Source organism: Oncorhynchus clarkii, chromosome 1 (genome assembly GCF_045791955.1).
Source record: "Oncorhynchus clarkii lewisi isolate Uvic-CL-2024 chromosome 1, UVic_Ocla_1.0, whole genome shotgun sequence".
NCBI lineage: Eukaryota > Metazoa > Chordata > Actinopteri > Salmoniformes > Salmonidae > Oncorhynchus > Oncorhynchus clarkii.
Window position 1 is genome coordinate 72,659,332 of NC_092147.1, and position 14,267 is coordinate 72,673,598.

The following is a 14,267-nucleotide window of genomic DNA, read 5'->3' on the forward strand; positions in this document are numbered from 1 at the left end:
CCTCAGTATAATCTGTGGTAGAGGGAAAGAAAATAAAGACGTGTAGGACGAGTGGAGATAGGCTCCAAGCAGTTAAGGATAATTAGTAATAGCTGGCAAATGGCAACAAGGCTAGTATTTATCTCCAGGAAAGATAGAGTTGTCGTAATAACCAATAATGGCTGGCAAGAATGCTAGTGCTCTTTGCAAACTTCCATTCCAAGACCACAGACTTAACAAGGAACCATTTCCCTTAAATGTACTGCTTAGCTCAAACATTTTCCCCTGTTACTGACTGTTACTGCAAGCCAATACAGTACATGACTTCAGTACACTGCCACATACTGAGAGCATGCAGGCGTATTGCCATATAAGCATTTTCATCTGCCAACGGCGGCCATGTTACATTGCTCCTCTAGAGCGGTTACTCATGTCCTATTTCTAGAGTACATGGAGAAGGAGCAGTAGACCGTGCTCAGATGCATGTTTGGCCATCCACTCTGCATTTTAAGCAAAGACACTGGGCTCGGAGCCTTCTGGAGTGAATGTGTTAGGAGCATGAACGGATGACAGAGTAGATTAAGGGCATTAGATCAAAATACGATCGGGAAGTACACATGCCAGGGAGAGGAATTCCATTGAAATCCTGCCATAGATTGTGTGTGTGTGTGTGTGTGTGTGTGTAGTGCTTGAAATTAGATTTGATATGGTCACAGCTGCACACCAACTCATGCATTCAATTTTTTTAAATTCTGAAACATGACCATTCACTCACTAGAGTGAGGAAATTACTGAAACATTCATAAAGTTTCCACTCAGCTTTTGCATCCAAAGAATGAACTCTGCTGGGCATTTCCATTTTTTAATCATGTGCATCCTATTCAAAAGTGACAGTAATTTTGCTTCTTCAGCTGTAAACTATACATCAAATAAAACGCTATAATGATTGGCATGACTTTATTGTTAAGTGCTAAACATTCTATTATGAACACAAAACAATTATAGCTTCTCATAAGTGATGAGGAAAATGCTAAGTTGAGCTAAACAAGGTGTTTCAAGCTGAATTGCAGGTTCAGAAGACGAGAACATTTTTATCGGTCTATTTCATTCACTTTTTTTCCACACTCTTTCTTTATTCTCGCTCTTTATAACTGGCAAAGTATTGAAATGCAGCCCTTGCCTTACCTCGCTGTGTCTCTTTCTCTCTAATTATCCGTGAGGTCAGTAGGCAAAATGGGGAAGAAGCCAGGAGATCAATACAAATTATCCCTGAGCAAACCAGTGCTGACAGTTTGAATTGCAGCATATGTTTACCCAAAATCAGGCAATTTATCTTAATATCAGCCGAGTAATGCAGCAGGGGTGAGAGGTCAGACAATCTCTCCACCTCATAATTACCCGCCTCTAAAACAGGAAAGTGGTATTGATTGGCCGCGGGCCGGGAAGCGGTCGTGACTGGAACGTGCCAGCCCCCCCCACACACACCACCACACACTCTCCAGCCAGACTTCCACCCAGAGCAGGATTTATGGGATGTGTGTGGAGGGTTTCATGTTTCCTCACCGTGGCTGAGAACCCTCGCAGGGGGGCCAGCTCCCCTCCCTAGTCTACTCCAGCTCTCCTCTCCTCCTTAGCTTACCTCTCACAACACTGCACTGGGCTGGTAGAATGATGGAGATGAAGCTCATGCTAGCATGCATGCTGGCGGTCCAAGGGCATCCTAGAGTACAGAGCTACAATATACTAAAGGGTTAGAAGAAGGTGTTGGGAGGTAGGTAAGTTGGGGGTGTTTGAGAGAGTATAGTGGTGTATGTATCGTAAAACGGAACTCAAGTTTGATTGTTAAGAAATCAACCTAAATTAGATGGAATTTATTCAACTCAAATATGATACATACTATAATACAATGTAATCATATATTTAATGTACAGAAATAATACAAGTGCTCAGTATATGTCGTCATCAGTCCTTATAGGATTATTGACAGTTTTTGTCTCTGTGTGTACATGGTCGACTACAGAACTGTCAACTCATCAACTGACAGCACCGTTTAGCGCTAATGCAAGTCTCCATCAGCTGTCAACGTCATTTGCATGAAATCGATAGCAGATGGAGGTCTGTGTCACCAATTTCATTACGCGGGGTTGTTACAAAGATCATCTCCATGATAGATGAGATTGCGACACGTCGACATGCACTGCTCATGGCCCAGAGTTGCACCCCAATCACAGAACCTTGAGACATGCTTTAATCCATATCTTAAAGTGCAAGAGATAAGAGACATCTTGTTTACTATCTGTGGTATGTGATGCTCATGTTCTAGGCCCCCTAGACGCCATAGTAGTTAAAGTAATTTAGTGTTTTCAAACAGAAATGATAGAGAATGAAACGTCAACTATGTTTAAATGTGTTTGACATATCAAGATGCTCAAAAAGGTTTTTCAAACTACATACTTCAGGATTACTGTAATTGTAAATACTTCCAAAATATGCATACTTCTCCTTTATTACCCTGGTTTTGTGGTGTAGCTAGCTACTGTATCTGTACCCAGCATGCCCGGCTGCAGTGTTGAGTGTAGTGTGTTGTGCAGTGTAGGCCCCAGCTGAGGCAGAGGACAGGAGAGCATGATGCATCACCCAGTGAGAGCCTACTGACAGCCGGGGATGATTGATGGCCTGATTATGGAGTGTTTTTTACAGATACACAATTTACATCACACTGGGCAGCGGGGTCTGGCAGGGCTACAACACACACACACACACACACACACACACACACACACACACACACACACACACACACACACACACACACGCCTTGCGGTGTGTACAGAAATAACAAAAGAAAGAGGGCAAAATCCCAGCTAAGGCCTTGTCATGTGAGATCAATACCACGGATCAATCCTTTATCATGGAGAAAATGGCGTTCCCTCACGCTCTAAAGCGGACCTTTGTCGTTCCGGGATGCATGATGAGATGTCAAATCAGATTTCCAGGAGTGTATGTTGTGACGGGCGGTGTGTGGTGCGTTTGGTTGTTGGAAGCTCACTTTATGTGGTCAACAGCCCTGTACCTGTCTAGCAACGATTTGGTAGGTTGTGTGTGCGTGTCTGTGGCTCCCTGGTCTGTATGTCAGTGGCTCTGGCTGTACGTTTGGCGTTTGCGTTTATGTCCTCTCGTGTTCAGCAGGTTCTGCGAGCCTTATTCCGTTAATGCTGAAATTACATGCTGAGTAATGAGTGATGGGCCAAATTACAGGCTGAACAATGAATAGAGGCAGGCAGCTCTTATTAGTCTCCACAGAAAGCCATTGATTTATGACGCACCGCCGCACTCGTCTGAGTTACTCTGCTGAAAATTATATCTACATTGAGAAGTGATGTTCTCTATTAAGTCGTTCCTTCCACCGTTCCCCCTCCTCCCCCTTCCCTCTCTCCCTCCTCTCTCCTTCCTCCCCCCTGGCCTACGGGTGTACATGATTGTTTAGAATCAGCGAGCGCTGTAAGGAAGCCTTAAATTACCCATTATGACTGTCAGACATAAAACGCCTTAGTCTTACCAAAGTCTGGCTTATGATTCATTTACTTTGTGCCTCTGATTCATAGCCCAATACGGCTCGCTGCTCCAGATTACTATTTGAGGGGTGGGTGAGATTGATCGCTCTGTGTGATCTGCTGTAGTATTTCAGTAGAGCAGCGGGGTGGTACAGTAGGTGCAGCGTTGGAGTGACAGCAACTCACGCTAGATCAATTTGTGGACAGGCCTTTCACAGATTATTAAAGCTTGGTTTGATTAACACACCCCACTATGTCATTTGCACTCAATATTCCCTGGAAGATAAAAAGAAGAGCGCCCTATGAGAGATATGCGACCTGCTCTAGACTGATGTACTGCATCATGTCATCATGGCTATTTTGCTCAATTAAAATGTACCTGGAACCAGGGGATTTGTGACACTTGTGACAGAGTATTCCTACTAGTTGCTGTGCATTGCAGACATTGGTTTATAGAGTAGTTATTTACTTCACTACACATTGTCTAACCATTGGATATTTATTTTTATTTTTTTAGCCCTCAATGAGCCAACCATCGACTATGGATTCCAGAGGCTGCAGAAGGTCATCCCCAGGCACCCGGGTGACCCTGAGAGGTTACCAAAGGTCAGTGTTACATCTCATCTTCACAAAAACAGACAAAACAACACCACAGACACAACAAACCACACCATACACACACCAAAGCTGCTAACCCAACAACATCCTCAAAGACCAAGAAACAAAACAACATCAAAAGAAGTTCAAACCTTTTAACCAAATAGAAATACAATATACAAACACTCTGGTGCCTCCATCTAGCATTGATTTGGGATTGTATTGGTTTAGTGAGAAGCGAGAGAGGGAGGCATGCGTGTGGTAAAATAGCTCAATCAGACATCTTTCCTCTCCAGTAGTCTGTGGAGATGATAATCTACTGGTCGTCTGGGCCATCATTACCCCACTCATGTTTTCCTTTCATTCTACACAGCACCATTTGGTTTAATCTGTTGTTTACATGACTACGCTCGTAAACCCCCCCCCCGCCCCGTCTTAGTGTGGCTAATAAGGCCAGGGACACATTATAATGCGTTAGGTCTCACTGCTTTCTTTAGAACTCAGTAAAGGTATTAAAAAACTCTTTATTTCCAAATGCTAGTGACACTTTTTGGCATATTTCAACATGAAAACGAAACTACATATTTCAGCCATTCTTTGATTCCTTAGTATTTCGATTTACTCTGATAAAATCTATTACTGGGCTCATCTGATTGCGACCCTGCTAATTCCCATTGGGTATAACTGGCATTCCAGTTGCGTCAAGTGTAATATTATGACTGATTAGTTTGCACAGACTCCCTTGGCATGTAGTAAAGTGGTGACCACCTCAGAGTTTTAATATGACCATAAAGACCTTATCTATTAAAGCCCAGCATGCAACACTGCAATATCATTAACGTCCAACGGACAATTTAATAAAGACCAGGCTGTGTGGTGTAGTATGGACACTGGGCTAAGTCAATGGGAAGATATACGACATCGCAGCCAGCAGTCTCTGGTGCACAATACGAAGTGTTTCAATTAGACTTTGGTCCCCGTGGAAAAACAACACCTGGACATGAAATGTTACTCTAATTTCAACAGAACATTTTGTAACCCAAAGGAAAGGTTCACTTAGTTTTTATGGCTGTGAGTTTCTCTCCAAGTCTCCCTGCCCCGGGTATCTGTCTGGACACTCAATTTAGTCAGTACATCTACAAAAAAAGTAAAATCTACAATTTGAATATGACAAGGAATACAGTGATGCATACTTGTTTTACGGCATCCATTTTTTCTTCTTGGAGAACAAAATGCCTTTTGGCGATAAAACAATCTTTCACTCAGAATCTGAGATGAGTTTCCTCAGTGTGCTTACTTACTTAATATAGCAGGGTCTCCCCCCAGCCCTCACATGGCCCAAGCTCAGAGTGAAATGAAACCCTGCACTTCTAATAAACAATATACATATTTGATTTGCTCTCTAATGGACCCAAATATGGGGTTCAGGGGGCCAAGTAAATGATCCTACAGAGTGATTCATCATTGTTAAGCTTGCCATCGGAGGGTCGCCTCTCGGGTTCAACAGCAAATTCTCAATATAAGAGCCTCAGGCTAGCTAGCATGTGCATTGTGAACGAGAAGAGATACTGCGTGAAGAGAAGAGACATTATGGGCTGCAGGTGAAGCGAAGAGACTCTATAAAAAGGAGATAAAGCTGGAGGAGGTGAAGTATGCATTAGCTGAAAGGCAAATCGACACCGGCCCCCCCTCCCTCAATGACTTCACCCTCCAGTTGATAATATTACGGCGCTATTGATTTCCACCAGCCTTTTCCCCAGGACCAGTAACACACGTGGTAATTGTGAGGAGACAGAAAGCCAATATGGGCGTGCTCATGGATTGCAAGGGATGCACGCTAATATTGTTGCTACACTGAGAAAAAGGGGGGAAGTGTGCTCTGATTGAAGTTTACCTTGTAATTTTAAGACAACATTGCAGATGACAGACTGACCCTAAGGGACAAGCAGCGATATAAAAATCCAATGCAGAGTCCAGAGTGAATATGAAAGTAACAAGTGTGAACAGTCAAGTGATGCGAAAGGAGATTCGTTTGTGGGCATGGCGTTAAGTGAACAGAGACTTAGGAATTCACCCTCCTTTTTAAGATCTTGTTATAAAACAATTTTAGATTCCTCCCATAAAAAAAATACAATTTATAATACCATTTTGTGCCCTGTGGCAGTAATGGACAAATAGACTAGATATCACATTGTAACACACTCAATTTCTCCTTTCTTCTGTAACAAATTAGATTCATTACAAAATTAAAAGCAGAAACTCAATATTGTTTTATTATTACATTGATTGCATTCGCTTCTCTCTTTTCCCCCCAAAATGAACACAAACCTATTCTTTTCCAATTCTTTGTGAAATCCACAAGGAGAAAATAAATATTACAAATGTGTTCATGTCAAGCAATTATCCATGTATTTAAATGAATGTCTATTCTTGTGCTCTTTGAAGTACCTACATCTAATGGCCCTATCCTTCTGAATGTATTCATTACCTCAGGCTAGAGCTAACACAGTAATTGCCTTACAGTTTTATAATGGCATTACCACTCCAAGCTACATAACCTGGGCCCCCTTTTATTAACTGTGATAACATAAATACACAATCCTAGCTAATCTACCATGTGGAGAATCACATTTAGAAGTGTTTTAGGCTACCGTGTAAAACATGCAATACCTCAACATTTCTCAAGCCTTTGTCAGGTAACAACAGTTCATTTGATGGTTTTAATGGTGTCTAGATCTTGGCTGACCTGTGATCAGTTGTTGAGCATGTGTAAAACGTGTAGAACAAGGAATACCAGAAAAGCTGTCATGCCTTTGTCACAAAACAAGAGATCATCTACGGCTTTAATTGTTTTCAATTTAACATGGGGTTCTGATATGTCTGTCTCCATGACAAGAAAGCCAATTACATTTTATGCTGAAGCAGTATCCAGATTTACATGGAAATGCCCTCAGAACGCCATTCGGTGCTAATCGTATTCACAGCGTGAGCCGATACGCGTGAAAGTGTCTCGTCGGAAACAAAACAAACTCCTTGGTTGATTGGGTATCACACTTCCCATCATCCTCGGATATGACTAGGCTACCACTTAAGCATAGCCCTGCGAGTGAGCTTGGTTAGTTAAGACGCCACGCGGTAAACGACAGATTAAGGATGAGAGGCAATATCGTTTTCTCTCTTTTTTCCAAGCTGTCCTTATGTTGCTGCTGCAAAGTACCATATGGACAAGGATGGAGAGGAGGTTTTCAGAGAATGAAACATGGCTTGCGAACGTGACAATCTTAATTGCTTTAATTGTTGTTTGAAATTGAGAGGCATGTAGAAGATCTTCAAATATGATAGAATAGATTATTGGTAATTATTAACTGCAGGAAAAAGGAAAGAAAAAACACTTTGTCTCACTCATCGAGCAAGAGAGGAATCTGTTCTGCCTGATGAGAACACAGCAAGACAGCTGGTCCTCTCATTTAGTGAACCTGCTTCATGACAACCATAATTCTTTATTTGTATGCAAACTAGATGCATGCAACGTTGAGCATACACACCAATTTCAGAGGTAAATGCTCATTTTAAAGAGAGCCACCCATCCGGTAACTTGGTGGATTAAGCTCTATGTTTCTATAAGAGCATGGCACATGCTAGAAGTGGCTTCTACAGCGTGTCATCTTGATAAATCAAGGATTTTAGGAAGATATGGCTCTTCGGGATGAAAGGAGGCCCATACACACTCCATACACGCTCCATACGCGCTGCCTTAGAAACGCAGGCCAAGTCTTGGAGGCCGCTGTTTGAAGGCGCGATGGCTGTGTTTACATTCATTTACGGCAGCTGCCGTCTTAATCCCAGATTGCTATTGCCAAGTGATGGAACACTTCACACAAATTACTGAGGCCCGCGAAGGAAAACACGCAATGTGGGAAGAAAACAAGCGCCATCTGAGATGTTTCTAGTGACAGATTTGCATCGCTTTTAACCGGGGTTCTGACGGAAAGTCAACATACTGCTGCAATACAGCAGGTGACAGTAAAGAAGCATTCAAATAAAACACCACAGCAATAGCTCAAGCGTGTCTTTGTGAGAATAAATGCTCCTAAGTGGAGGAGATGCTTTTCCTAACATATTGCTTGGAGCATCACACTAAACAAAGCAGTGCTGTGCTCCATGAATGATTTCATTAAGTGCTCAATTCAAAGAGCAGATAAAAGCACACTAACACGCTCTATTCTGAAGTAGAGCAGGGAACAGGATCCAGGGCCAACTCCTTCTCAGTGTTAAGAACCAAAGCAACATGGCTAATCCTTATTGGTGAAGCAGGGACAAGCATGCAGACATGGATAAGAATACATCCCATGCATCCATGTCCCCGAGGCACAAGCACCCAGACTCTCGCTGGATGGGAAGTCATTTGTGAAGTCCTTTACAACAGCCAGTCAAAGAGGTTAATTGAAAAATGTCTTAATGTCATTACGGCAGAACTAGATTAACCCAAGCTAATTCACTTTATTGTTCTGAAGAAAGGAGACTCCAGTGCTGAACTCTTGTGCAAACGCGAGCCCAGAATTAGAGGGTGAGGTGTTGTTTTTAAGGCCTACGCTGGTTTAATTAAGAGATGGGACATTATTCATTGTTCCCAGTGGTTCTAGGAAGAGTTGGTGGCCTAATGCAGTGTTGGTGCCTCTCAATACAGGGTCACTTTTATTTACCCACCTAACAAATACCTCTTATTGTACGTATATGTGTAAAAAAAAAGAAAGACTAATTGTTACATTCCATGTCATGGTGTTTGTTGAACAGTGTCATTGAACATAGTCTGCCATCAACATTTCAATAATGTCTGTCTTTCCTATTTTTTTAATCAGGAGGTATTGCTGAAGAGAGCAGCTGACCTTGTTGAAGCCTTGTATGGGATGCCCCACAATAACCAGGTATGCAGACTGACAGACGCACACGTCTTACAGACAAACGAAGCTACCATAATGGATGACTGAGGGAGAGCAGCTCAATAACTCTTAACTTCTCCCTCCATGTTTCACAGGAGATCATTCTGAAGAGGGCAGCGGACATAGCGGAGGCCCTGTACAGCGTTCCCCGTAACCACAACCAGATCCCCTCCCTCGCCAACACAGCTTCCCACGGCATGATGGGAGTCAACTCCTTCAGCAGCCAGCTAGCCGTCAACGTGTCCGAGTCCCAGGGAAACGATCAGGGTAAGTGGAACTTATGCTTAGTGGTCAAGAATCATTCACAGTCAGCTAAGTAAGTCATGAATTAAAGAATAAATTAATCCTATAGACCTTGAACCACCCCATCCTCCTCTTCTTCTTTGTCGGTAGGCTACAGCCGGAACACCAGCAGTGTGTCTCCACGAGGGTATATCACCAGCAGCACCCCACAGCAGTCCAGCTACAACTCCGTCAGTAACAGTATGAATGGCTACGGGAACTCTGGCATGTCCAACCTGGGAGTTTCCAGCTCCCCTGGGTTCCTCAACGGATCCTCTGCCAACTCTCCATATGGAAGTGAGTAGAGCTGCCATCTCAGACCTGTTCAGGAGGGAGCAAAGTTACACAATGTTCAGATGGAAATGTATTGTGTTAGACTTGTCTGTCAGGTAGCGAATCAGAATCATGTTAGACTCTATTCTTTACATTTCTATAGGCAATGTTCTGAACGTTTCACCTCACTGAATACAGCCCAGTTTAGTCCGATAGCATGTTCTTACCCCCCCACCCCAAACCCTGCCCCCCCATATCTTGTGTGCAGTTAAACAAAAGAGCGCCTTCGCCCCTGTGGTCCGACCCCAGGCCTCCCCACCCCCTTCCTGCACCAGCGCAAATGGCAACGGACTGCAAGGTGAGCCCCCCTCACCCCCTCATCCCTTCCCTTCGGACTACTGGGCAGATACCGCGGCTCATGCCTCTGTCCGGTTTGGTGAGGGACTAATCATTACAAATATGCATTTTAACAGGCTGCAATTTATTATTTACACCTTTGAGGTTACATTCAAATACACAAGCAAGCATGAGGGCACACACATGTACACACACACACACACACATGTACACACACACACACACACACACACACACACACACACACACACAAACACACCAACATAAGCAGACATGCAAACACACCACACACACAACCCATCCAGTATAGCAAATTATATATTCCAAGGTCTAAGGACAACACCTTCCCAGACTTGTTTTAGTAATTATGTTTATTAGGTTTTGTGTGTGTCATGACCAACATGATTGCTTTGAAAACAAGCTTAGCCGTAGTGTGCGCCCCAAGATTAATAACATTGAGCTTAATGAAGTGGGAAATTAAAGTTCATCTTGCTACACGATCATACTTATTAATACATGTTGTGCAGAAATTAATGAGCAATGCCTTGCCATCATCTGTGCTGGCAAACTTAAAAGCATTCCAACCATGACACTACAAATATTCAATGATTTTTCATCCTGGCACTTTACTAGCCACCTAATTGTTCAAAATGTGTGAAATACTGAGTATATTAACTCTCTGTATAAGCTAGAGTTGCTAATGATATCCTAGCAGATGGTCTGGGTAAAAGAATGGAAACTACCTTTGATCTCTGTCTAAGCTTGTGGATAATGATTTTGAAATTGGAGTAGTGTAGTGACTGTGGAAATAAGAGTGTAATGCAGTGGCTCCATCTTCAGTATGGAGAATGGTTGAGTCTGAGGGGAGTCAGATCAGTCTGAGGGGAGTCAGATGAGTCTGAAGGGAGTCAGCTGAGTCTGAGGGGAGTCAGATCAGTCTGAGGGGAGTCAGCTGAGTCTGAGGGGAGTCAGATCAGTCTGAGGGGAGTCAGCTGAGTCTGAGGGGAGTCAGATCAGTCTGAGGGGAGTCAGATCAGTCAGGGGAGTCAGAGTCAGCTGAGTCTGAGGGAGTCAGCTGAGTCTGATCAGCCTGAGGGGAGTCAGCTGAGTCTGAGGGGAGTGAGATCAGCCTGAGGGGAGTCAGTTGAGTCCTTAAGCGATGAAAAGCACAGCATTGTGGGTAGTGGCGTGTTGTTGTTCCATGGTCGGCAGGGCCGTCTCTCCTAGGAGTCACTGTTTGCCATTACCTCAACACCAGGAGGAATATCACACGTAGCCACGCTGGCCTGCTGGGGCCTGAAATGTCAGAGCAAGAGGGAGGCTTTTAAAACTATCCTGTTAGAGAGGTTTGCACTCAGACATGCACAGACACACCACACATACACACGCACGCATCACACAGGCGCACATGCACACATACACACAGTCTCACATACAACATCATAACTTAACATCTGTTTTAAAGTTCCAAAATGTAAATAGCTAAATGTTTTGCTTATCCAATTGAATACATTGGAAAGGGTGAATTTGCTGAATACAATTTCTCTCTCTCTCTTTTCCAGCTATGTCCGGTCTGGTTGTACCTCCAATGTAAATGCACTTTCATCTTCTCAAGCACCAATCTTCTCACCACGATACAGGACACCCCTTTATCACACAGCAAAGACACTGGCATAATCTAAAATACTGAGGATATAGTCAACATCTTATTATGTTTTTAATGAAGATTCAAAACATGATTTTCTTTTAAAAGACTATTTCAAGAGTTAAGATTTGGACATTTGGACTAAACATTTCATTAGGAACTCAACAATTGTAGCTTTTTTCCCTCATTTTTTTCTCTCCATTTGATCAACCTGGAAGAAGACAAAGGACGATGGAGTGAACGTTTTGCATACCTATCGGGTTGAACTTGGGCTTTGTCCAGTGAACCATATACTGGAAGAAACTCTGTGGACTCATCATTTGGTTTTAATGTAAACACTGATGTACATTTACCTATGAACTTGTTTGCCTCAGAAAATGTTTTTTTTTGTTTTAACTCTCTTTCAATAGATTCACAATTGTGTGTCTTTATAATGTGACTTTTTTGTATTTTTATGTGTGAGAAAATACAGTGGGGCCAAGAAGGTTTAAGATTTTCAACTGGAAAATATATGAGATATATAATGTAGAAATCAATCATAAAATACAGCAAATGCAAGTAAATGGGTGGGGCTGGGTGGGTGGGTAAGATTGTGTCATGTTTCATTCATACATCTTAAATTAAATGAGTAATTTATTGTAGCTAGAAATTCATCTTCGAAAGTGAAAATGATCTTGGATTCAATAAGTACACTGGCGTACATAGAACGCCTGGCTAGAGCTTCCTTTTAAGCAAGTGTGTTTTGCCACGTTTATTTGGACTTTTTTGCTAGCACTGTATATTAATGCATTCCTAGGCTACTGTGAAGTCTGTTTCTTGTTGAAGAGGGCCATCCTCTTCCTTCTAGCTCCAAATCCCCTTATGTGTTTTATATGTGGTTATAAACTTGTAGAATATTGTGAGATTGCCAAAATTGTGCTAAATATTTATGCATCTGTCTTTTTTTCCCCATGTTATTTTAGATCAACAACATTTAAAGCAAAATTAACTCCATCTAAAATGGAAAGTAGTTCATTGTCATATTTCCGTTCCAATACACACTTGCGCTCACTTGAGGGAAATTTTGTAACATATCAACTATAAATATTGTATTTATCTCTGATATTTTGTATATTGCTTTTCATTATGTATGTATTAATTGTCATGCCCTTAATAGTGATGCAGCACAGAATTTCAGCCAAGAACTGTTGCCTTCATGTTTTTTTTTGTATTTGATAAAATGCGATGTCCATATATTTCACATGTATCTTCAGAGTTTTGTTACTCTGTCAAGACTCTCTGTCCATTTTTTAAAAGGGAAGTCAAACTTCATTGTTTATTTTTATATTGATTTTAAATTATCTATACAGACCATTTTTGGAGAAAACTTTGTTGGTTGTATTGTCAAATAAATAGTTTGTGACCCATATGATAGTTGTTAAGATACAATAGAAACAATGTGCATGAGGGACAACCTTGGAGGAAGGGACTCCATTTGTGGTAGTATTTTCTTTCTGTTTTGTAGAATGTATACAAGTCACTTTTACTCACCACTTATGACTCTGCCACATAGCTTAAATGTGTTTACAGGGAACAAAAATTCAAAATGTCAAAATTTGGAATGGAAACAGAAATGAACAAGTCATGTTTTATTAAAATTTTCAGTAAAAAAAAACAACAAAAAAACTTGCTACTGCCTGTGGATTTCTTCAGTTGTTTCCTTTACCTGAAATACGACAGCAAAAGACAATGATAAAATACAGAGAACACTTTCGTACATGAAACCTTGGATTGCCCCTGTAAGAACCAGGGATGTCCACTCTCTCCATGGTAGTTTCTAGCCTTTAGATTCAGAAACAGGTTGCAACAGGAAGCTGGGCCAATAGAACAGAACTGCACACAGATTTGTTTTGACAGGTTTTGGGGAAGATTAGAAATACGTTTTAAAAGAAACTTAAAACATATTTCTAATCTTCCCTAAATAGTCAACAACAAATCTCTGTGCGGTTCTGTTTTACTCTATTGACACAGCAATTTGACTTTGAGGCACATTCCTTTTGATCTTTATATCGGCATTGCTCTCTACTGCCATGCTTTAAAATAGCCTGTTAAATGCATTGTAGCCTTTCATAAATGGCGTGAGCTTTTTATTCAAAGCACCCTAAAGAGGCTCCATTAAAATCCCTCATTTCATTGCATTAGGCCGCCTAGTTAATAAAGAATCAATACATTGAAAGAGCAAGGTTATCCTTTGTCTATAAGGGGTTGGTATTGTTTTGAAACTCATAGTTTGAACTCTGAAAGGGGGCCCTGTGAAATCTATACTCATCAAGTGGGTCAAACAGAGATAGAGAAGCGACAGGGAAGAATAGCACCTCTCCTGTAAAACAACTAAACATCTTATCTGGATTTCTGAGTGGTCCTGGAGACCAGGTCACAAAATGTCAATTTCTCATCAAGGCAACAGTGTCCATGACCATCTCACCCTATAATCACGTTTAAGTGAATGCAAGTTGAGCAGGAATCAGCAAATCCCAGCTTATTATGCCAGCGGAATGCATAGATGTCATGGCACATAAGATAATGCAGGTGATGCTGATAGTGTGAGGTCAGATACACCAGAGAATGATACAATTTTCCACTGCGATCGCTGTGTGCGTC

General features: G+C 41.8%; 1 protein-coding gene across 4 annotated transcripts in view; it reads left to right on the forward strand.

The window, feature by feature from the left end:
• The window catches only part of LOC139411807 (transcription factor COE3-like), a 74,689-nt gene extending 61,397 nt beyond the window's left edge, over positions 1 to 13,292 (forward strand). For 2 of the 4 annotated variants that reach the window (XM_071158553.1, XM_071158558.1), the window contains exons 11-16: positions 4,051 to 4,139; positions 8,990 to 9,055; positions 9,166 to 9,337; positions 9,464 to 9,649; positions 9,894 to 10,061; positions 11,545 to 13,292. In XM_071158553.1, coding sequence (XP_071014654.1) covers positions 4,051 to 4,139; positions 8,990 to 9,055; positions 9,166 to 9,337; positions 9,464 to 9,649; positions 9,894 to 10,061; positions 11,545 to 11,576 — 713 coding nt within the window. In that variant the 3' untranslated portion in view covers positions 11,577 to 13,292. The remainder of the gene's footprint in view (positions 1 to 4,050; positions 4,140 to 8,989; positions 9,056 to 9,165; positions 9,338 to 9,463; positions 9,650 to 9,893; positions 10,062 to 11,544) is intronic. The other 2 variants (XM_071158564.1, XM_071158572.1) reach the window with 1 other exon arrangement.
• The last annotated feature ends 975 nt before the right edge of the window (positions 13,293 to 14,267 follow it).